We start from the raw sequence: 22429 nt of genomic DNA on the forward strand, positions 1-22429 counted from the left end.
CGTTTTTTTTAATTATGTTAAGATAGTTTAGGACCGAAGAAATCCATGTTGATCCAGCAGGGTGTCTAAAAAGCGCAATGTTAGTGTCACTACATTTATAAGAAAATATTACATAGTTAGTTGTCAGATCAATCACCTGTGGTCGAGGTTTCCCTTTTTTGTAAACTAATAATAAAAATGATTTCTTAGGATGCTGACATATCTGGCAACCCATGGACGCAATCTGTGTCAATTGCCGGTGTTATCTGGGCGACGTAGCGCGAATAAAGGCCGTAGCCTATTTCTAACTGGGGCTTTTTCTAACGTGTGAGGCTTCCTTTATGCTCGTTTGTTTGCATGTTTGCTTAAAGGTTTATGGTTTAGTTTGCCTGTTGCTCGTTTCCGTCCGACCAGCGCTGCGTCTTCACTGCGTTTTTGCGCTGTAATGACAGGTGTTCAAGGTAAAGAGCGCACGGGATGACGCCTTTCTCTGTGGTCGATCGATGCAAAAGGTGCATTAGGGAGGTTTCTGTCTTCGTTTTTATATTGTTTATCCAGTACACATCAGGCGGCTCCAAAGGGAAGCAGATCGGTGCGATAACAGGACTCAGAAGGAGGATATTTTCCCTTCTGAATATCGTCACAATTAATGAACAATAATTAATCCTCACGGGGAGTTAATTGTTTAAGGGGGTTGAAGTCACGCACCGACTCTTTGAATTCTGTGATGCCCTTTTTTGTTTGTGGTGAACGGTTCGTTTTCACGTTCAATAGGCTACAGTAAAGGCACATTTTAGGGCAGCGGTGGAGATCAGACTGCCTGGCAGATAAAGATGGTGTTCCGGAGTGAGGAGATGTGCTTGGCGCAATTGTTCCTGCAGTCCGGCTCTGAATATGACTGCATTAGTGAGCTTGGAGAGCTGGGGCTGGTCGAGTTTCGAGATGTAAGTAGAGAGGCTGATGATGCACAAACTCACGTTTGTAAATGTATCAACTCTACCACCAATTTAAAGAACTTGGTGCTTGATTACGTGGCAGAATGAATAGATTCTATCTGGTGTCTCATTTTGTTTCTAAATATAAATGCTAAATATGTTCAGAGGGTGCAGCTCATCTACCTATCTATCTATTTCCTCCAGTATGACCCACTTTTCATATCAGATCTCTCCCAGAAACTTAAATATAGCCTCTTGAAAGAACAGGAATTAAGTTTAATGTTAAAACCATAAGCACAAGATGGGGCTTTAGGCTAATTATAAATGCCACATTGCGTTTTACTGTTGCGCATGCATTGAATAATGCATCCACCTGACCTGTGATGCTCCTCTGGTTTCAGCTTAACCCCAGTGTCAGCTCATTCCAGCGGCGCTTTGTCAGCGAAATCAAGAGATGTGAGGAGATGGAGAGAATGCTGGGTAAGAGAGCAGAGCACCTGGGGTGGGTTATGTGGATGTAGCCTGAGTATGCACCTGAACTATTACTCATCAGGTTATAAGTAGCTCAGGTGTGATTTTTTTTCCTCTCGGGATTTCAGATTTCACAGCTTGCTCTGACACTTAAATAGTAATAACCATTAAACAAACCATCAGTTTCATTTGTTTTTTTCATTGACAGGCTACCTCCTGAGGGAGATCCAAAAGGCTAATATAGCCATTCCAGAGGAGGATGAAAGTCCACTCGCACCTCCCCCAAGACAAGTCCTTGAGATCATGGCAAGCATCATTTTAACCCAGTTTTTAACATTTCATTATAGTGCATTATATATGTTGATACGACAACTAGTGTCCCGGGAATCTTTTTGGGATAACTCTCCACTTAACTTTGAGATTTATTGAACATTAATGCACAGCTTGGCAACTGTCCTGCCATCAGAACAGTGAAATTAGAAAATTAAATAATAAATTTAATAAAATAATAAATTTTAACTTCCTGGACTCTTCTACATTTACTAATCTGCTTAATTTTCTATATACTATAACAATTCAAGTTCCTCTCCTAAGATAATAAAGTATCTATCTAAAGGCAGGCAAAATAACATAAACAATGAATGCAGCCTCACTTGTTCTTTTATGACCACTAGTCTGTGGTAAATCTTACTGTGTTAACGAGTCACTTGGCTGACTTTGTCCACTTGCTGCTACTTTTACAACAGCCTAGCAAACAATGGTTACACAATTAACATTAGCTCTTAATTGTCATTTACAGTCGCAGTTTGGCAAAATAGTCAAGCTTTCTGCTGTCAGCCACATGTACAATTGGTGATTCTTCTCCTGTTTAGCTCAACTGATTCTACCATTTCAATGCTGAACTTAGACTTAAGCTGGTGTTCAATGTGATGTTCAGGAGCAGCTCCAGAGGCTGGAGATGGAGCTCAGCGAGGTGGCCAGAAACAAAGAGAAGCTGCGAAGGAACCTCCTGGAGCTCACCGAGTACACACATATGCTGAAGATCACACGGACCTTCATACACAGCCGCTCCAGAGTAAGTGTGCTTCTTTTCTATGCTCATCTCCCATCACACTCAGCAACCTTGGGTAATAAATCGCATTCTCCAGTCGTCTGCTGTTTTCATCTTGCATACGACGCGCTTCTCCTCACCTCGCAGACAGCATCTTGTTTTCTTGTTGCTGACACGTTTTGTTTCCCTGGATGACAGGGAACTAAAGCTGATTTTAATTAATGACACGGTCACAATCCAGCCGTTACAAGCAGCACCTGACTGATCCAAGTTGCCGTGTTAAACAGAGATACAGAGAGCTGTTGTTTGTGTTAGACAGGGGTTTGGGAAAGTAAACATCACATTTGAGCATGTGAACATCAGATCAGGTATGTGTAGAACCATGAAAGGGGCGGTTACTGTGGCTGTCGACATTAAAAATGTTCCTTTTTATAATTAGCATGAGGCTCTTGGTCCCCAGTATGAAGAATTTCCCACTATGGAGACAGACTCAGTCACAGGATGCACTGGTATGCAAAGACTTGGAGCCAAACTAGGGTGAGCTGCAATATGTCTCATTTACACCCACATAACTGTGTGTATGTTGGCACTATTATAAATCTGATCTGTTTTCTCCTCTCTGTAGGTTTGTTTCCGGTCTTATCCAGCGGGTGAAGGTCGAGGCCTTTGAGCGCATGTTGTGGAGAGTGTGTAAGGGTTACACCATCCTCAGCTATGCAGAGGTGGATGAGAACCTGACTGATCTCGACACTGTGAGTTGAATAAATAAATATTGTAACATTGCTCCTGCCCAAAGCTTAAACAACTAATACTGCACAGTTTTTTTAATAACAAATAATTCATGTAATAGAGCAGTGGTTCCCACAGCAGATACATAAGGACCACTGCCTGGCCTGTTTTCATCTGGATCAGGTGTTGTTCAGTCAATCAGAAGCTGGAAGATAGGACCAGGTTTAGGAACCTCTGTAATAGAGAAATGTTTAAAATTGAGACCACCTTAGTTGAATTTTTAACATAGCGTCTAAATAATTAAATGCTAAACATCCTATTTAGATTACAGCAAAAACACAGGTCATTTTATTGTAAGGCTGTGCTAACACGTGTCTGTGTTGTTTCAGGGTGAGATAAGCAAAAGTGTTGTCTTTCTCATCTCTTTTTGGGGAGACCAGATTGGACAGAAAGTTCAAAAGATTTGCGATTGGTAAGAATAAACATCATATGACTTTGACATAGTATCATATAATCTTCTAAAACCTGATGTATTCTGCTTTGTTAACACCTTTCATTCATTTCCCAGTTACCACTGTCATCTTTATCCGCACCCTGAGAATGATGAGGAAAGGGCAGATGTGTTGGACAGTTTAAGGACCCGTATCCAGGACCTTAACAATGTAGGACTGTCACACAGTATAAAGCTTGCAATTTAGACAGGATTACTTTCCCACAGTCTTGGTGAGGTTATTGTTGCTGTTTCCTGCAGGTGCTGCATCGCACCGAGGACTATTTGAGGCAGGTTCTGCAGAAGGCCTCAGAGTCAGCCTACACCTGGGTTGTTCAGGTGAAAAAGATGAAGGCTATCTATCATATCCTTAACCTCTGCAGCTTCGACGTCACCAACAAGTGTCTGATTGCTGAGGTGTGGTGTCCCATCAGTGACCTGGCAAACCTGCGGGGGGCGCTAGAAGAGGGTTCAGTGAGTAGGAAGTACTGTATGTAGAAAAGTAGCTCATTATTTTGTAAGTATTTATCACTATCATTGGTTGTCGACTGTTAAGCATTAAGATATGCTTTTCCCATTGTGTATTATCAGCAGCAGGCAGTTTGGATGACTCTGTTCTGTCATTTTTTACTGCTTTTGTTTTTAATTAGTTGGAATTTTTTCCTGTTGCTCTCCAGTAACAATTCCTCCTGCTTCTGTCTGTTTTTTACATTTTCTTTACCCAGAATGCACTTTTTCTGTCTGATCAGATAACCCTTTTTTTTAATTCAAATGGACAGAATCAATTATCATTTAATTATCATGCTCTGTTTAATGAAGTAACAATTGTAGAATAATGGTTTGTTTTCTCACATTTGCAAATACAGTATATGTTTTTTATCACCAGAGAAAAGGTGAGGCCACTGTACCATCCTTTGTGAACCGCATCCCAAGCACTGACACTCCACCTACCTTGTTAAGAACCAACAAGTTCACATCTGGCTTTCAGAGCATTGTGGAGGCTTATGGGGTGGGGGACTATCGCGAGGTAAGCCCAGGTAAGATCTCCGATAATGCAATGTATAGAACAGTAAGAATATCTATTGTCTATATTTTAATTTTCTTTTATTTTAAATTCTTCTTATTTTATTTTAATCATCTATATTTTAATATCTATTTTTGCTTTTGAGAATTTAAGAGCAAGTACGCTGAGAATGTTTCTTTTATTGGCAGCTCCCTACACCATCATCACGTTCCCTTTTCTGTTTGCTGTGATGTTTGGTGACCTTGGGCACGGGATGGTAATAACTCTCTTTGCTTTGTGGATGGTGCTGACAGAAAAAACGCAGAAGAAGAAACGTTCCAGTAATGAGGTGAGCATGACCCGTTACATAACAGAGAGTCTTATTATTGTAAATTAGTCTTAGCTGATAGCTGCGTTTCTGTTGCTTCCAGATATGGGCAACATTTTTCAATGGACGCTACATCATCCTAATGATGGGGATTTTCTCTGTCTACACCGGGCTGATTTACAATGACTGTTTTTCTAAGTCTCTCAACATATTTGGCTCTGGCTGGAGCATTAAGGCTATGTTCTCCAATCAGCAGTGGACGTGAGTTAATACAACACAATAGAATACAAACACTTTTTGTGTAGTTTATTTAAGTGAATGTTGTGTATTAATGGCAACTTAATTTGCTTCAAATTGATGCATAGAGATTATATATATTTTTTACATTACAGAAACAAAACTCTCCAAACAAACGCTCTGCTCATATTGAACCCTAATATTAGTGGTGTTTTTGGTGGACCGTACCCATTTGGCATCGATCCTGTGAGTAAATGCTCTGAGACAACATAGTCAGATCATGATTTTTTTTTTCAGCTTTCATTCTTTTATTGTTACATTCAGAAAACCACATTTAAATTTACAGTTATTATTCATGGGTATTTCTCATGAATATATGCTAGTGGTAGTGACGAGACACAGAAAAGGTCTAATCATAAGAAAGACCATAGTTGGGGGGAATGGAAAAGTAACATACGGGATAGGAATATGCATACTAAGCCTAGGACATGTTCACTGCATGTACATTGTATAATTATATATTTTTTGATGATGAGAATTCTATAAAGTCATGAAATTGATTCATTAATGCGTCACTTTCAATGAAATGTGTTTCAATATCTTCTCAGATATGGAACATGGCAGTGAACCGACTGTCCTTCCTCAATTCCTACAAGATGAAGATGTCAGTTATTATTGGGGTTATCCACATGAGCTTTGGAGTGGTGCTGAGTGTCTTCAATCACTTGTGAGTGATTTCACATATAAACCTGCATCTGTAACCCTACAGTACCCTGCACCTAGGGCAACACTCACTGTTAAACGTCACCATATGCACAGCATAACATTTTATTTTGGAGTGTGTCAAAGATCAACGGCTTTCGGCTTGTCCCTTCAGCGGTCGCCACAGCTGAACGTGTCCAGCATGTTGATCTGGCATGAGTTTAACGCCCGATGCCCTTCCTTTGCAGTCACAGTGAAATGATACATCTGGTTTATCTTCTTATCGTGAAGAAATATCATGAAAAGAGGACAGCAAACATGTATTAGTGTGTAGAGACAAAGCCAAAGTCTTATTCATCTAATGGCTTTTAAATCACACACATGAACAACACAGCAGTGGTTCGTGAAATGTTCCTTCATTACAATAAGCACTGTTGTCTATTTTTTCTTATTGCCAAATTGAACATCCTGCTGCCATTAGAGACCTCACAAACTGAAAATAGTGCAAGTTATGCACTGTTCATTTTAGTTTTCAAAAAACAGTGACCCACTGTTCTAAGAAAGGATTTGTCCTTCAGTTTACAGGAATGGATAAAACTACATTTATCACAGCTTATCACAGAAATTGCGTAAAAAAGAAAAGAAGAGGGATTTAAAGGCATCTTGAATAATCATGATTTTACTTAAAAATTATTGTGGGTAAAGGTCTCTGGAAGTCAATGAGTGGGTGTGTGCATAGCCCACTTTCCAGGAATATTCCTTCAGATGTCTCTTTAATAAGAACTGAATTACAGAAAGAAAATAATCAAGAGTTTAACTGTACAATAATTTAATAATAATAATGCACTAATCTTTACTGCCATATTGGCACTGATGTACAGTCGTGTGCGTCTCTGTGCCAGTGTCATATGCTGCATTTTTAGGTTTTTAGTTACAAAAAAGCCTATTGTTTGACCAATGAGAGATTATTATTACAATCATCTTATCACTTTCCCATTTCATATTTTGTTCTTTTTCTTCAGGCACTTTGGACAGAAATGTAATGTCTACTTGGTATTTCTTCCTGAGCTGCTCTTCCTGCTCTGTCTCTTTGGCTACCTGGTTTTTATGATTTTGTACAAGTGGTTGGCATTCAGTGCACGAGACTCCAGCCAAGCTCCCAGCATCCTCATCCACTTTATCAACATGTTTGTCATGCAGGGGAAGGAAATCACACCTCTCTACCCAGGACAGGTATCGATTTAGTCAGAAAATATGATTTGTTTATCAGCTCTTACTGTATTTAATGTTTGTTATCCTCATTCCAGACCGGGCTGCAAATTTTTTTAGTTGTAATAGCCCTGCTGTCAGTCCCTGTACTGCTGTTAGGAAAACCTCTTTACTTGTATTGGCTGTTTCGTGGAGGCAAAGGCTTGCGCCGACGCAGAGTGAGTCTTGACACGTGTCTGCTTCCTGCCTTGACACTTTTCTTATGTTCATTTGTCAGTACTTAAATTAAACCAACATTGTTGCCTAACACCCAGGGTTACGAGAGGGTAAGGCGTGTTAGTGAGGATGACAGTTCCACAGCACCTCCCTATGAAGAGGATGAAGAGGAGGGCCTTGATGAAGTGACCAGCAGAGACGCTCTTCCTAAAGAGGTCAGACATCCACCCCAAATGTTAATTTAATGAGTTCACATCAAACATCAAAATATATTTGTCAGCTATTGTATGAATGTGATCTACTGGGTTTACCTGATTGTTTTTTTGTTTGTTTTTTGTTTTTGTTTTTTTGAAATTCTTATGTGGCATTTTAGGTTTATGCAGCATTGCAGCTACATAGCTACATGGGCTGTGGTTCTCAAGAAGAAGTTGAAAAAGAACAATAGAAAAACAGCAGTAGTAGTAGAAGGAAGGAGTCAATAGTACATTAGTATTTTTTAAGCTTATGTATTATTTGGGTTGTTTTACAGTTTGATTTTGGAGATGTTCTCCTGTACCAGGGAATCCACACCATAGAGTACTGTCTGGGCTGCATTTCTAACACTGCGTCTTACCTACGTCTTTGGGCCCTCAGCTTGGCTCATGCCCGTAAGTGTCTCCTCTCAGTATAACACTTTTAGTGCAGTGTGAACTGTGTTTTTTGTCCTTAACATTTTATGAGTTGCACTGGAAGACTGACTAAAATATTTCTTCCTCCTGTTTTGTGGTGTTTGTTTTAACTGGTTTCAGAGCTGTCGGAGGTGTTGTGGGTAATGGTGATGCGCCTAGGTTTGAGGATCACTGCAAGAGTGGGGGTAGTGCTTTTGGTCCCTGTGTTTGGCCTCTTCGCTATGCTCACAGTGTCTATTCTACTAGTCATGGAAGGCTTATCAGCATTCCTCCATGCTCTCCGCCTTCACTGGTGAGTCTCTGTCATACCAGCTATTGCAGATGTTAAGCAAGATTTCTTTTTATTTATTTTTGCAGGGACAATACGTGTGCAACACTGTTGTCTTTTCCTACTCTGTAAGTCTGTAACGTAGATGATGCAATTTAGACTTTTCTAGATTAATCAATTTGACCTTATTACTTACTTACTCTATATTAAGTGTTAAATCAGTGCATCAGTGATTTTTACCATTAAGGCGTTAAAGAAAAAATATAAAAATTTTACTGTGTCATCTTTTTGCATTGACCTTCCTTGTCATTTATTGCTCCATTAAAGTGTTTTTACTTGCTCCTACACTTGATTTCAGGGTGGAGTTTCAGAACAAATTCTATCATGGGACCGGTGTCAAGTTTGTGCCCTTCGACTTTTCTCTTCTGCCCTCTGTTTTTGAACAAGATGGCTTGCTTTAAAGTGTATGGATTCTTTACTGGACATGAGTGGAAGCAGACTTTAAAATTGAAGGAAACTGGATGTGGGAACGATTCACACTGTGATAGCGACAACAAACCAACAAACAGTCCTGTAGCAACATTTTTCACCATGACAATTTTTAAAAGATTATCGGCTGTGCTGACTGCCTTACTACTGAACCCAGCAAACCTCTTAATATACAGAGGTTCAAAATTCTTGTTCTGTTAATGAGTACATTTTGTAGGTGACATATTGCTCAACACAAAGTCCCACACCGGTTGAGTGAATTGAAAAAATTAATTTGCATTGTGCTGTGTAATCTGTTTTTGTATTATTTACAACATTGTATTTAAAATAAGCAGTTTTACAGTGGAATGTAAAGTTTAAATATGTTACAAGAATTACCGTTAAAAAACATATAAAGCATCCTGATGTAGTGCCATGGAGATTTATTTCTGATGATGATATTGGGATGTCTTTGGGTTTTTTAAAACTGCTCCTCCGTGTGATGATAGAATAGCTGTGGGCATCAAAATCTAAACAAAGACTAAAATCATTATGATCTTTTTTGTGAGACATGTTGTCACAAAGCACTTTGCAGTAATGATTGTACAATTTAAGATTTTCACTAATGACTGTGATGATGCCAAATGAAAAATGATCAACTGTTGTTGACTGCTGTTTGCTTCTTTACTTATTAATGCATTTATTTATACGTAACCTCCCCTGTAACCAATACAAAAATATCAAATACTCCAGAAAAAGTCAAGAAGCCTTAGGTCTATCTTTGATGATACTACTTATTGCATTTGTTATGGATTATTAATCATGGTATTTATTTAAATTATTGTCTGTACAGGAGTCTTAATATTTTGTCATTTCAAAGTGTTGAATAAAGGTTTTGAGAAATGCAAGCAAATAAAGCATTTGCATAGAAATATGATTTTATTTATAACAAGAAATTATCTCAATAATCATCATTCTTAACTTCCAGGTTGCCTCTGACTGAACAACTGTCAGAACCTTGTACTGACAAGTAATTATACTAGACCTGATTCTTGAGTTTCTTAGAAAATCAGCCAGTGACCATGTCACCTATCTAAAATGATTTTTACTCCACAAGTAATTTTGTGGATTTAGTCTATAACAAGTTATATGTTTGTATGGAAAATCCTAATTTGTGTAAATATAGTAGAGCAAAATTGAGTTAGAGCTGTCACATAATGCTTGCTGTGCACTATCCATCACAACTTAATGCGTAACTCCAAGCTCGGTGTCAGCTTTATAAGCCAAACCTAAATAATGAGCCTAAAAGTTCTTACAACGATGGCACTGAACTAAAATTTGACCATAGAAAACGCGCACACGCACAGACCTGCACCCATATGCCACAGTCCTGTGAGGAGGACGTCATCCCCTCCCCCCCCCCCCCTCACATCCACAGGCTTCATGATCATCATTAGACGCAGTTAAAGTGCTGGCTCCTGCTTTACATAGTTGGATGTGAAAATAATGTCTTGTCCTGGCTGAAATACCTGCGTTAAGGACCTAATGGGTTACGAGTGACACTGACACCTTCAGCAAACAGCTGCAAGCTAACAGAAGCCTTAGCGGACGGTGCGGTGCGGTGCAGCTAGCTAACGGCGGCGGTCCAGCTGCTGACGGGCAGCGGCAGCAGCAACTCCACGCAAACTGCACCGACTCTCTGTCCGTCCCGCCGGACCAACTATGAACGAGCTGGTGAAGAGTTTGCCCTCCCCGACTCTCCCGGGGCTCAATCGGCCATGTCCGGACACCTACAAAGGCTGGCTCTTTAAGTGGACCAACTACCTGAAGGGCTACCAGCGGCGCTGGTTCGTCCTCAGTAACGGCCTGCTGTCCTACTACAGGTAACGGGGTAACTGATGGTGGCACCCGCCGCTCATTTCTCCACTAAACATGAATCATTTATGACGGTGGTCTGTTGAAAACGTGACTTCTTTTTATTTTTTAAGGTAACATAATTGATTTTTCGTTTGTTTTAATAAAAGCATTAATTTAAACTTTTAGCCGACAGGAAAGGGAGTGTCCTGAACAGACAAAATGACCTGAGTCATAGTAATGTAATTCAGGAGCAACAATTATATAAGTCAAACATTCTCTGGCCTATTGGATTTTGACTTGTTCCATATCCAGAAGTGAATGCTAAGCTTTTAGTGGTTTACGAAGATAAATAATTAGTTATATAAGTTTTGTGTTTTAGCTATTTGGCAGTATTCATATAGGGAGATTCATGGAGACTCAATTTTTGAACATTACACTACACCGTCCTACTTTCCTGGGGGATACTAAGCACAATAACAAGTGAAATTTGTGTAAGAGAGCCTGTGATGTAAAAGACAAAAGGTCAACATGTTTAATTGCAGCATATTGTCAAAAGCCTCTAGACTGCAAACTACCCAAAGCTTCTCTATAGTGAAAATGTTTTGTTATTTAGGTTTTACAGATTTGTTAGGATGCTATTATATGTTTCATATGAACATTCACCTGAGAGAGGCTGTTGTGTTTATTATGTTGTTCTGCTGTCATACACTGCTATTAAAAACTCAGTTTATGCTGGTTTCCCTCAGGACTCAGGCAGAGATGGCACACACTTGCCGGGGCACCATTCCTTTGGCAACAGCACACATTGAGGTGGGGGATACCTGTCACTTGGTGCTAACCAGTAGAGGCCGAAGCTACCATCTCAAGGCCACCTCTGAGGGAGAGTGTCAGCGATGGGTGTCAGCTCTGCATCAGGCCAAGGCCAATGCCACTCTCCTCATGCATCACTCAGGTGAGATGGACAGTTTAAAATCTGTACAGTACAATATGTTTGGCATTAAAGATTTATTTGTGTATGAAAACAAAGGCGCAAAGAAGAATTCTCACAGCCAGAAAATTTATTGGAAATTGTTTTACCTTTCAAGTAGTAATATCACTGTAGATTGTATTAAAAGAAACACATGGTTTTCCTGAGAATGTCTGAGGGTGAGCAGCTAAGTTTAGCTGCAACCTGAATGCAGGCTCATGCTTCCAGGACCCACTTACCTAAATGCATATTTTATTTCTTCTTTGGTGTTATGTAAAAAGCAGAACACAAGAGGGCAGTGTTGTTCAAGATGTTCAACTGAACATTGCCAAGTCAAGCAAATTCATGAAAAAGCTCTTTAATCATGTCACATGAAATTACTCACTCAGATCCTTGTATACATACAAAACTCTCTTTTTACCTCTTGGTGCTATCATATCATATCATATATAATTTTGTCAACTACATTTACATTTAATTTGAACACTTTTTTTGGATGCTAGATGCTTTTATTCAAAGCCACTTACAGGTGAGGTACAAGGCAAGCAAAAATCTTAGTCAAGGAGAAAACATCAAAGCAAAGGGCTACCGTGTCATATCATGTCACGTTTTGTTTGAGTCTGGGAGATATTTTATGTTTTCATTATTGTGGATATTTAAAATATAGGAGTATAACATCCATGCAGGGTTTTTCCTCTTCCTCTTTCTGTCTCTCCCTTTCTTTTGCAAAAACACACATGCAGCTATCGCCCCCCTCCCACTCTGTCTCCTTCCTCCGTCCCTGTCTCCTTCAATATGACGACAGTGAGAGTTGAATGAAATGACCTTCCTTTAGACTCCTCCTCCTGATCTGGTAACAGGAGGGGTAGAAAAAAAAGAGAGAGCAGGAGAGTGTGAGGATTTTCATTGAAAATATTTTTCAACATCCACTCTGTGGACAAAAGGGAGTCGTAGGTGCAGCCGATTCAATGAATGTCACCTTGTAAGTATCATGTTTATTGTTATTCTTCTAACTATGCTTGCATGGTGTGTTTGTAATAGTTGTGTTATGTATGTGTTTGTGGAGTTTTTTAAGTTGTTCAATAGCCTAATACTGCATTCTGTGCAAACGTCTGTGTAAACGTACTGATTAGCTTTCTGATTGGACAGAATTGCCTTTAACTTTAACAAAATGGCACCATTATTTTCAAGGTGATCACAGAACAATAGAACAGTGTTTAAGTAGGACTTAGTCAAGTGTGCCATATTTGTCTCATTTGTTTGTATTTTCTTAGAATTGACTAAACCCAAGAGGAATGTGTCTGCAACATGCAAATGTTTTGTCTTACTCTGACCATATTAGCAAATGGAGACAATGAATAAATAAATGCATTAATAAGTAAAGAAGCAAACAGCAGTATGAGGTGTTAATGCTGTGTCTGCCTTTGTATAGCAATGCACTTGGCCTTATTAATACAACCAGTTAGGTTATTTCATACATCATTATGAATGATGTGAATACATCATTCACATTTCACTGCTGTGACTCATTTTTTGTGGTGATGTTTTTCAGATGATTACTTCACCACAGATTTATAATCATATTTAGGCGATGTATGTTCATGTCCACCTAATCCAATGTCTGAACAAACTGTTGATACATTAATCCTATTAAACATATTATTGTGCTTTAGGCATGTGCAAGCACAGACACAAATGTGTTTTAGTGAAATGTGTGTGATGTGATTACAGATTAATATTACTTGAGCTTTTGTTTCTGGACTTAGTGGCAATAATGGCAGGGCAAATTAATTGGATAAATTAATTAAGATTACTGCAGCGGTTAAGTTAAAGTTTAAGATGTTGTAAGGCACCTATGTGGCCGATATGATAGCTACAGCATAATTGGTAGCTAATGTATCATATATGTGAAGTACTTTGAGAGAAAATGTTAATTTCTTCAACAAGCATTAAGTACAAAGTCAAAAGTTTAACATGTAGAGCAGGAATGTGAATCCAATTAAATGTGCACGAGGAAACTGTTGTGCTACAGCAAAATGTTAGCATATTATAGTCCAGCTTTTATTGATTTATCAGTATTGCAAAGCTCATGGTGCATCCCCTGACTCTCAACTCTAGCTCCTTCACTGTGTTCATATTGGTGCTCCCTTTATCACATGTGGGTGTATTATCATGATTCAGTGATGAGTCACCAATTCATCTCAGACTCTCCAGTGTCCTGTGTGGAAAAAAGAATCACTGGCACAAAGACTAGGCAGGTATACCTTTCCCCTACAGTACATGTACATTTCTATAACATTATTATGGGTAAATGGAGAAGTACACTACCACAGAAATATGTTGGATGGCAGATGGAACCAGCTCTCAAATTTATAATCAAGTTTCCTGACACCTTGAGCACTATAGGTCAAGTGAGAACATTTTACATCCACTGTATATGGGTTATGAAACCATTACAGATGGCTACAGGATTTTTCACCCACTCACTTTTAATCTTCTTCTCCTGAGAGTTTGTTAATCCAGTTTGCCCTGATTGTATTGATTTCTTTACCCCTCTAACAGGGTGTAGTAGATAGTCTCGATGCCCTGTAACTCACAGGCAATGCAGACACTGGCCTAGATACAGGCAACATGCTCTGGAGTTTGCAGATTACACACACAATCTGTATCTTAAAGCAGACAAGAAATTTTTTGACCTAGAAATATTCCACACCATTACATACATCCATAGACAGTTATTTTCATTTATAGCAGCATTATTTGTGTGGACATTTATAATTTTCTATAACATTGATGTCAAATAGGATTTTTAGGTGACTTAAAGAAAACTGTCATCTTTTTTTCAATCCGAAGCTTTTATAGAGAACAAATTTAAAGAGCACAAATCGCTCTCTATCCCTCAGGATCCTTGGCAGGTCTGGGATTATGAACACCTTTTGTGCAGGCAAGACAAATCCAAGCCTCAGAATTTGTTTGAAAGTGAAGTCAGCATCCCAGGTTTTATTACCAATGGTGTTTATGCACAAAACATTTATATGTTCCCTTTGACATAATATTGCAGACTTATCAAAACATGTTTAAAAATATATTTGTATAATATATGAGATAGAATAATGCTGATTATTTAGCTTCAAAAAATAATACTGAAAAACAATGTATGTCTGAATTAAGGTAAATGTGAGCAGATTTGTCTGCTGACATGCTGACAACTGTACGGTTAAAATGATGTCTGGTAATGAGCCCAGTCTCTATGCTCACCTCACATTTAAAAACTCTAAGACTGATGGCTCCGCTCATACCAACAAGGAGTAGAGAAAGGAAGAGAAGAGGGAAAGGGTAGTGCGTCATCTTTTTTTTTCTCTCTCTCTTCTAAAAATAGCCTAGCCTTCTGATTGCCCAGGCCTACGTTTCCAGGGTAACAGTGTTCATTCACAGCTTTCCGATCTTGTATAGGAAGGGATGTGGGAGATCAGGGTGTGAAGTGTTATTATCCTCCTCCATCCATTCCCAAAAAACATTCTCAACTCGCCTCAGTCTAAATTCTGAATATTTAATATATTGCTCTCAATCTGTCTCGTAAGACATTAACTTCCCATATAGTGTTATAATTTAAAGTATATAATTTCACAACCAAAAAAAAACATTTGTTTGGATATAATAACTGCTAATGATACTCTAGCATCCTGTGTATAGTTTGTTAATCTATACACTGCTTTTTCTTTGTCTGTGTAAAGATGACTCAGGAGATGAAGGTCCTGTACCTCAGGAGGAACGTGCCCTAACCCACGGGGTGCTCAAGACTCTGGCCAACAAGCTAGATGACCTGAGCACCTGTAATGAGCTCATAGGGAAGCATGGTGCTGCCCTTCAGCGCTCCCTCAGTGAACTTGAAGATCTGCGTGGATCCACTGACAGCACAGACAAAGTGAAAGCTGTCAATGAGCGTGCCACCCTCTTCCGCATCACCTCCAATGCTATGATCAATGTGAGTGCACAAACATTGTACTGTGTATAAACACTGTAAATGGGAGACAAATGAGGCTTGTGACGTGTGTTGTCTTCACACTTCAGGCTTGTCGTGATTTTCTGGATGTAGCTGAATCTCACAGCCGAAGGTGGCAAAAGGCCCTGCAGTATGAAAGAGAACAGCGTCACCATCTGGAGGAGACCATCGAGCAGTTAGCCAAACAGCACAACAGCTTAGAGAGAGCCTGGAGGGAGAATCCCACCACATATACAGGTGACACACATCCCATTCCTGAGTCCTCTCTCCCTGAAAGCCTAGCTCCTCCATATAGGGTGAGACGTATGGTTCTTTGCAGTAGCAATATGTCCCTCTTGTGGCCAGTCTTCGTAGTGCACCTCTTCTGGTCTTTCTTGGAGTCACGTTACACACTTTTACAAAGTTTGCAGCTTACATACACTTACGGAAACAACTACTCTGAATCACAGTTACTGTGGCTTATACACAAGTGGTCTAAACATCATATAGAAAAAGCAGTAGAGAGCTCAAAATCAGTCAAATATTTGCTTGAATGGTCTTCTAAATTCAAAATGCTTATTCTGTATATTAAATGCTTATATTGTAAGTTTTCTATGTATGATTTAGTGGCATTGTAGACACACAGCTAAGCCGTGTTTGTTGTCATAGGTGTGGAGCGGTCTCAGGAGGGGGATGCAAGTGATGAGAATGATGACGCAGAGTTCTTTGATGCCATGGAGGACTCTGCGTTTATAACTGTGACTGCTAGTGGCAACATACAACACAAGTGAGACATCCTTTGCATTCAGAGTAATCTCAGAGTTGTGTGCTACATCAGTCAGCAGCACCATTACTATGAACTGTTTTTAAAGTATGTTGCTTTCTTTCAGGCGCTCAGGCAGTAATCAGAGTATGATGAGCGGAGTAGTGCCTAATGACTGGACTCATAATGAGCATGTAGGTCCCTAACAAACTACTCTTTAATTAGTTGTTCTAACTTTTTTTCTAGTTTCTACAAATACTAAAGATTGTATTGTATTTTTTCAGGACACCTCAGGCACAAACCACATGCAGCTACGAAGACCAAGACGCACTCGTATTCCTAACAAACCAAATTACTCCCTCAACCTGTGGAGCATAATGAAGAATTGTATTGGCAAAGATTTGTGCAAGATACCTATGCCAGTAAAATCAAAGCATACTAATTTTTTGCAATATAGTTTTTAGAGTTATGTGTGCCTGAGTAAATGGGTAGTCTACACTTGGAATTACATGTTTGCACTACTTAAAGGAGACCTGTGTTTGATTGTAGGTAAACTTCAATGAGCCGTTGTCGATGCTGCAGCGTCTGACTGAGGATCTGGAGTACAGCGAGCTTCTGGACCGAGCAGCTCACTGCGACTCTTCCCTGGAGCAGATGTGCCTAGTGGCTGCCTTTTCTGTCTCTTCCTACTCAACCACAGTCCATCGTACAGCCAAGCCTTTCAACCCTTTGCAGGGGGAGACTTATGAGCTGGACAGAATGGAGGAGTATGGTTATCGTTCAATTGCTGAGCAGGTGAGACAGAAACATATGTATAATATAAAATGCATTTACATGTGGAGATCCTTACACATCTATTCTACAAACAATGAGATCAAATTATCCTGCAGACTAAAATATAAATACATTATGATGCCTGTATTACCTCTGCTGACACCAGCTTATAACCATTCACCCTTAGGTCAGTCATCACCCACCAGCTGCTGCCCACCATGTGATGTCACAGCGGGGATGGACCCTGTGGCAGCATATTACTATTGATAGCAAGTTTCGGGGGAAATATATTTCTGTCATGCCATTAGGTAAGATAAAGGAAAAGTCAAAAGCTTACTGTGAGGCAGCTTACAGTATCATATATACCTCTACAAGCCAAATATGAGATTTACAGTATGTACTCACAAAATATGTACTGTACTGTTACTTATCTTTTTGATGTTTGTGCATCTTTTTTCACTTTACTTTAGGAAATATTCATTTGCAATTCCACTCAAGTGGAAACCACTATGTTTGGAGCAAAGTGACATCAACTGTGCATAACATTATCGTGGGAAAACTTTGGATTGATCAGGTGTGTCACTCTCAGGTGTTTCCTACATATCTGTGTGTGTCTTAAATAACAACTTATAATGCAAATTTTAAAACTAGAAATCTTCAAAAAACAGTTGACACCAGAAGAAGCTGAATTAGCTAAAAGAAATTTGGTATTTGGTAAATTTGCTTTACAGAACGTATGTGAATGTTTGGGTTGCATTACTAAAACAGTAACTTGAGTCATTGTATGCTTTTAAGTCACATCTGTTTTCTTGTTGTATTCACATGTGTTACTTTTGGCAGTCTGGGGACATTGACATTGTAAATAACACAACCAAGGACACGTGCCGTCTCAAATTTTCCCCCTACAGCTACTTCTCCAGAGATGTTCCACGTAAAGTAAGTCTGCTGAACCTTTTTGTAATTGACAACTAGCATCTTAAATGGTTGTCTTTATTACCTGAAAGCAAAGGCCTGTGTCATCAATCTATAACAACGTTATACTGATATCGGTATGTTATCAAATCTTATATCCTCTGTCCCCTGTGCTCAGTGCTTTCTACTGTAGATCATCATCAAAAGATGGAATATTTCTCATGATTTTTGGATTATAACTGAAAGTGATCTCTTCTTGTGTTTCATCTTCTCTGGTGTCTCTAGGTGACGGGAGTGGTAGAGGACAGCGAGGGCACAGCTCATTACATCTTGTCAGGCACCTGGGATGAAAAAATGGAGAGTTCCAAAATAGTGGACAGTAGCCAAGGATGCGGAGGCTCTGAAGGCAAACAAAAAACTGTTTATCAGACTCTTCAGCCCAAATTGTTGTGGAAGAAATATCCTCTCTCGTATGTTTATCTCTAAAACACATTTCTACAGCATATTAATGACTGAAATTAGAATTTCTTTTGTGATCATTCCTCTCATATATTTCTCGCATTTCTATCAGAATTTATCTCATAATGTGCCATCTCTTCTATGTTTTATTCTCCAGAGATAATGCAGAGAACATGTATTTTTTCTCCTCACTGGCTCTAACTCTGAATGAGCCAGAGGAGGGTGTTGCGCCCACTGACAGTCGTCTGCGGCCAGACCAACGGCTAATGGAGGAAGGTCTGTGGGATGAAGCAAATGCCCAGAAGCAGCGTCTGGAGGAGCAACAGAGGCATGAGAGGAAAAGAAGGGATGCGCAAGCCAATCAGGCCCTAGAGGAAGGTGAGGTCAAGGAAACTAATGACAACAGGAAAGATAAAAATTGTGCCTTTTACCACTTTTGCAGCATACACATTAACCTCAACATAGATGATAGGTCTTTAGATATAATGTGGCTGATGTCTCTGTATCTCTCAAGGGCAACAACAGAAACTAAACTAGTATTTGTCATTATATCATACCATTTGATATGGGTGAGCATTTCCATTTGTCATTCAGTTCCTTGGTTTAAAAGTAGGAAACTATAACGAAACCCTGGGTTTGATTTTCAAAGTTCTTTATTGCTGATCTTTAGTTTGAATGAACAGCTAACAAAAGTTGATTTAAGATACAAATCTTTAATCATCCTTCTACAGACAGAGCTCTTTTACTGTACATTCCTTATAAACCTTATATTGATAATTTGTACGTGATAAGTGATACATTGTGATATTCTGAAAAAAATAATACATAGTTAATTCAGCGTCATAAACTTCATTCTATGTCGTTAGGGCAAGATATTGATGTTTACCAGCCAATGTGGTTTGAGAAGAGAACAGATGATGCAACAGGGGAAATCACCTGCATCTACAAAGGTGGCTACTGGGAGGCCAAAGAGAGACAGGAGTGGAGCCAATGCCCCAACATTTTCCAAGACAAAATTTCTCCTTAGACAATGGCTTCAGAGAGGCTGAGTGGTTCTTCATGATGTAAGGATACTCTGTGAGTTATGGACACTGGTTTGTAAAAGTGTACAATTGTAGAAGTATTCCTCACTTCCAGAATTTCAAACACACAACAAGCTCCTGCTTCCACTAACTTAACTGCTTTTTTCCGCTTTACTATATTTTGTGTTGTCAGAGTGCATGGCATTAGTTTCTGAGTACACATAGTCAGTTAGTTATCATTGTAGAGAAGAGTGTGTGTGTGAGTGTGAGTGTGTGTGTGTGTGTGTGGGTGGTGGTGGGTGGGGGGGGGGCTTCAGGGCAAGGAGTGTTTTGTGAGCACTGAATGTTTTTTTTGGTCTTTTGAGCGGGAACAAACTTGTTCCTCATGGTCTGACAGAGATACTAGGCTTTGAGAAGACGGTAGCAGAACAAAGCATTCTTCTGCACTAAAAAGCTGTTTCACAGGAGAACTTAATATATGGATCTCCCCCAATTCCTGGGGATGTTTACAATTCTATTTCTTAAAGTTGCACAAACTACAAGTCAAAGGATTTACAGTTACTGTCCAGCCTTCCTGGTCTGTAAAGAGCAGCTATTAAAAGCCAGAGTAGATGTTATTCTCTTTGGCTGGAAGACTGACTGAAAACCATGCTGCTGTGTAGGTAACTGCTGTTTCCTACCTAACATTGAAGTTCTGTTTCTATTTGCATAAATTTGGCACACCACCAATTTGTCCAGAAACGGTACCAGGTTGGAAGGGTCTAACTAACAACACATTTGCATTTCATAGGAAATGTAGGGACCGATGTAGGGTACATCTTTTTTTAAACTAACCCATATTGTATGAAACCATACTTGGGACTAAAAATCATCGGGTGGGACAGCTATTTCAGTAATTTCCTCTTAAATTTGTTTCCCACGAGTCTTCAAAGATTATGGAAGTGTTATAGGAAATTTCTAGACTATCATTTCAACATTAAATATCGGAAGACTCAACCATACTTTTGAAGAATAAATCTGCTAAACCTGGGGTGTGGGTTCTTTAGAAAGGAATTTTATTGGTGCTTGATGGTGCTTAATTATGTAATAAAGCATAAAATCCCTAATAACCACTGCATCCAAACTCTTTTGATTAATACAGATTATAACATTCTGCCAGGTTTTTGTTTTTTTATTTATATATGTATTTTTTGGGGGGTTACATGTATAAGTCAGTTTATTTAGTTCAGATCCTCTGAAAATATCAGATTACTGTTGTGTTTGTAAGTAGGAACCCTAGTTAGCATTTGCACTTACAATTGGCAAGCTGACTTCTCTCAGCTAAGTTGTGTTGGTTTACTTCGACACAACAGCAATACCACAACTGCACAATCACTGGAAAAGAGAATACTCCCTGAGGTCTGAAAAATGTTGCATAAGCATTGCAAATATTATGTTTTGGTTATAGTTTTCCATTAGCTAAATTGTATTGAAATATTGAAATCTAATTTCTGATCAGTCAAGGGCCAGGAAAGAAATAAGGAAATGATTAGCAAAACACTTGCTAAGGTACTGCACTGATGTACATTAGTAGTAAATACACATTGTCTTAATAAACAACATTCATTTTTTTATAGTTTTCAGCTGGCTGTGTATAATAATAGGGCATATTGCTGATGTACAACTGCCTGGTTGGTTTTGGCTTGTATATAGCAAGAACATAGAAATAGAATCACCTCATTTCTAATCACTGTATAAAAATATTCTTTCACACTACTTGACTGTCCATATTCTGGTCATAGCCTAAACTCAATTTCTGTAAAAATAATCCTAAACAAGTCAAGCTTGTGTGTATATTATTATGATGTTTAGTTCATTTAATTCTAAATGTAAGATAATAAAATACACATAATGTATAGTTTTAATGCTCCAAATAAGGTGTTGTTCAAATAAAGCACAATGATATGTTTACCTGCAGGTATTGATTCATGCTACATGGACAAACGTTTCCATTGTAACGTACAGCTATGCATGGTTTTAGAGTGCTTGTGCACTTCTGTAGTGGGAAGCCTCATTACCTAGCTAATTGTTTGTAGACAACTGGTTACTGAAACACGTTGTGAACTCACCTTTTGTGCCCAATGATCTCAAAAATGTAACATTTTTGAGCTCAAATAAAACATTAAGCTGTCATTGTCTTGTTGTTTATTTTCAAGCTAATGTTGCTCAAGTCTTTTAACTCTCAAGGTGCATGTGCAGAAAACCTAGCAATACTTTTCTCTTTAAAAGACCGTGTCTGGGGTGAGGTTGATGGAAGCTTCTGTCATAATTGTATAATAATAAATCAGACATCATAAAATCCTCATCCGACAATACATTCAATTTTAATATGGAGACTTTTCTTACGCTAATGTCAATATTGTGTATTATTTTATTGCCTTTTCCTCATTATGATTTAATACTAGCAAAAAAACATTATTAGGGTACCCTTAATAATTAACCCTTAATATTTAATTATATATTACAAAGAAACAACAAAACATTTTGAATGGGAAATAAAGTTTTAAAACTCTGTATATCTTCCAGATGTGCATTCATTTCAATTAGACTTCAATTTCCTCATTATGCTGGACTCTGCATATTACAGAGGGTACAATTGCTCATCAGATGTTTCAAAAGAAAGGTGCAATACTATAATTTTAATTAAATTCATCTCTTCAATGCATAATACCATTGCTTCATATACTTGTGTTGATCCACTTTAACTTGAAGCCAACTGCCATGTGTGCAAATACATTTAAATTAGGTTTGACCTTAAAAACCACGATCAACAAACCCTATTTCCTGTTGTAGAAAAAAGGGAAGTTGAGAGTTACGGCTATATATATCATATATATTTATATTGTGTGTATATATAGAGAGAGTGAGAGATTGAGGGAAGACTGAGTGGCATTTTGTCT

The 22429-nt window shown here is 38.7% G+C and overlaps 2 protein-coding genes across 8 annotated transcripts; both read left to right on the forward strand.

Moving 5' to 3' along the window:
• The first annotated feature begins 203 nt into the window (after positions 1–203).
• On the forward strand, positions 204–9671 carry atp6v0a2a (ATPase H+ transporting V0 subunit a2a). 6 transcript variants are annotated; one of them, XM_067484902.1, is made up of 20 exons: positions 204–923; positions 1316–1394; positions 1594–1691; positions 2323–2460; positions 2876–2973; positions 3062–3188; positions 3555–3637; positions 3734–3827; positions 3917–4129; positions 4542–4692; positions 4868–5007; positions 5090–5247; positions 5379–5469; positions 5832–5950; positions 6948–7158; positions 7233–7352; positions 7449–7565; positions 7880–7997; positions 8139–8310; positions 8645–9671. In XM_067484902.1, exons 1-20 carry the CDS (start codon positions 813–815, stop codon positions 8745–8747), a joined length of 2541 nt encoding a protein of 846 aa, XP_067341003.1. In that variant the 5' UTR covers positions 204–812; the 3' UTR covers positions 8748–9671. The 6 variants fall into 6 exon arrangements, with proteins under 6 accessions (XP_067341003.1, XP_067341006.1, XP_067341007.1 ...); XM_067484905.1 differs by having other exon boundaries at positions 4973–5007; XM_067484906.1 differs by having other exon boundaries at positions 3917–3994.
• Positions 9672–10185: 514 nt separating this feature from the next.
• On the forward strand, positions 10186–21662 carry osbp2a (oxysterol binding protein 2a). Of its 2 annotated transcripts, XM_067484545.1 has the most exons (14): positions 10186–10637; positions 11358–11563; positions 15313–15563; positions 15650–15818; positions 16230–16347; positions 16451–16517; positions 16608–16745; positions 16873–17118; positions 17285–17405; positions 17568–17671; positions 17938–18033; positions 18295–18479; positions 18626–18846; positions 19335–21662. In XM_067484545.1, the coding sequence occupies exons 1-14, from the start codon at positions 10477–10479 to the stop codon at positions 19493–19495; spliced, it is 2244 nt and encodes a 747-aa protein (XP_067340646.1). In that variant the 5' UTR covers positions 10186–10476; the 3' UTR covers positions 19496–21662. The 2 variants fall into 2 exon arrangements, with proteins under 2 accessions (XP_067340646.1, XP_067340647.1); XM_067484546.1 differs by lacking the exons at positions 10186–10637; positions 11358–11563 and adding an exon at positions 12403–12560.
• The last annotated feature ends 767 nt before the right edge of the window (positions 21663–22429 follow it).

The sequence above is a fragment of the Channa argus genome, chromosome 18, assembly GCF_033026475.1.
Source record: "Channa argus isolate prfri chromosome 18, Channa argus male v1.0, whole genome shotgun sequence".
In the NCBI taxonomy this organism is placed as follows: Eukaryota; Metazoa; Chordata; class Actinopteri; order Anabantiformes; family Channidae; genus Channa; species Channa argus.

Excerpts from the sequence above, each read along its gene's own strand:
- atp6v0a2a (XM_067484902.1), top strand. The coding sequence starts at position 813 with ATGGTGTTCCGGAGTGAGGAGATGTGCTTGGCGCAATTGTTCCTGCAG. Across the intron at positions 1,692-2,322 it reads GACAAGTCCTTGAGATCATG|GAGCAGCTCCAGAGGCTGGA; the intron begins GCAAGCATCATT and ends TGTGATGTTCAG. Across the intron at positions 7,159-7,232 it reads CACCTCTCTACCCAGGACAG|ACCGGGCTGCAAATTTTTTT; the intron begins GTATCGATTTAG and ends TCCTCATTCCAG.
- osbp2a (XM_067484545.1), top strand. The coding sequence starts at position 10,477 with ATGAACGAGCTGGTGAAGAGTTTGCCCTCCCCGACTCTCCCGGGGCTC. Across the intron at positions 17,672-17,937 it reads GAAAACTTTGGATTGATCAG|TCTGGGGACATTGACATTGT; the intron begins GTGTGTCACTCT and ends TACTTTTGGCAG. Across the intron at positions 18,847-19,334 it reads CAATCAGGCCCTAGAGGAAG|GGCAAGATATTGATGTTTAC; the intron begins GTGAGGTCAAGG and ends CTATGTCGTTAG.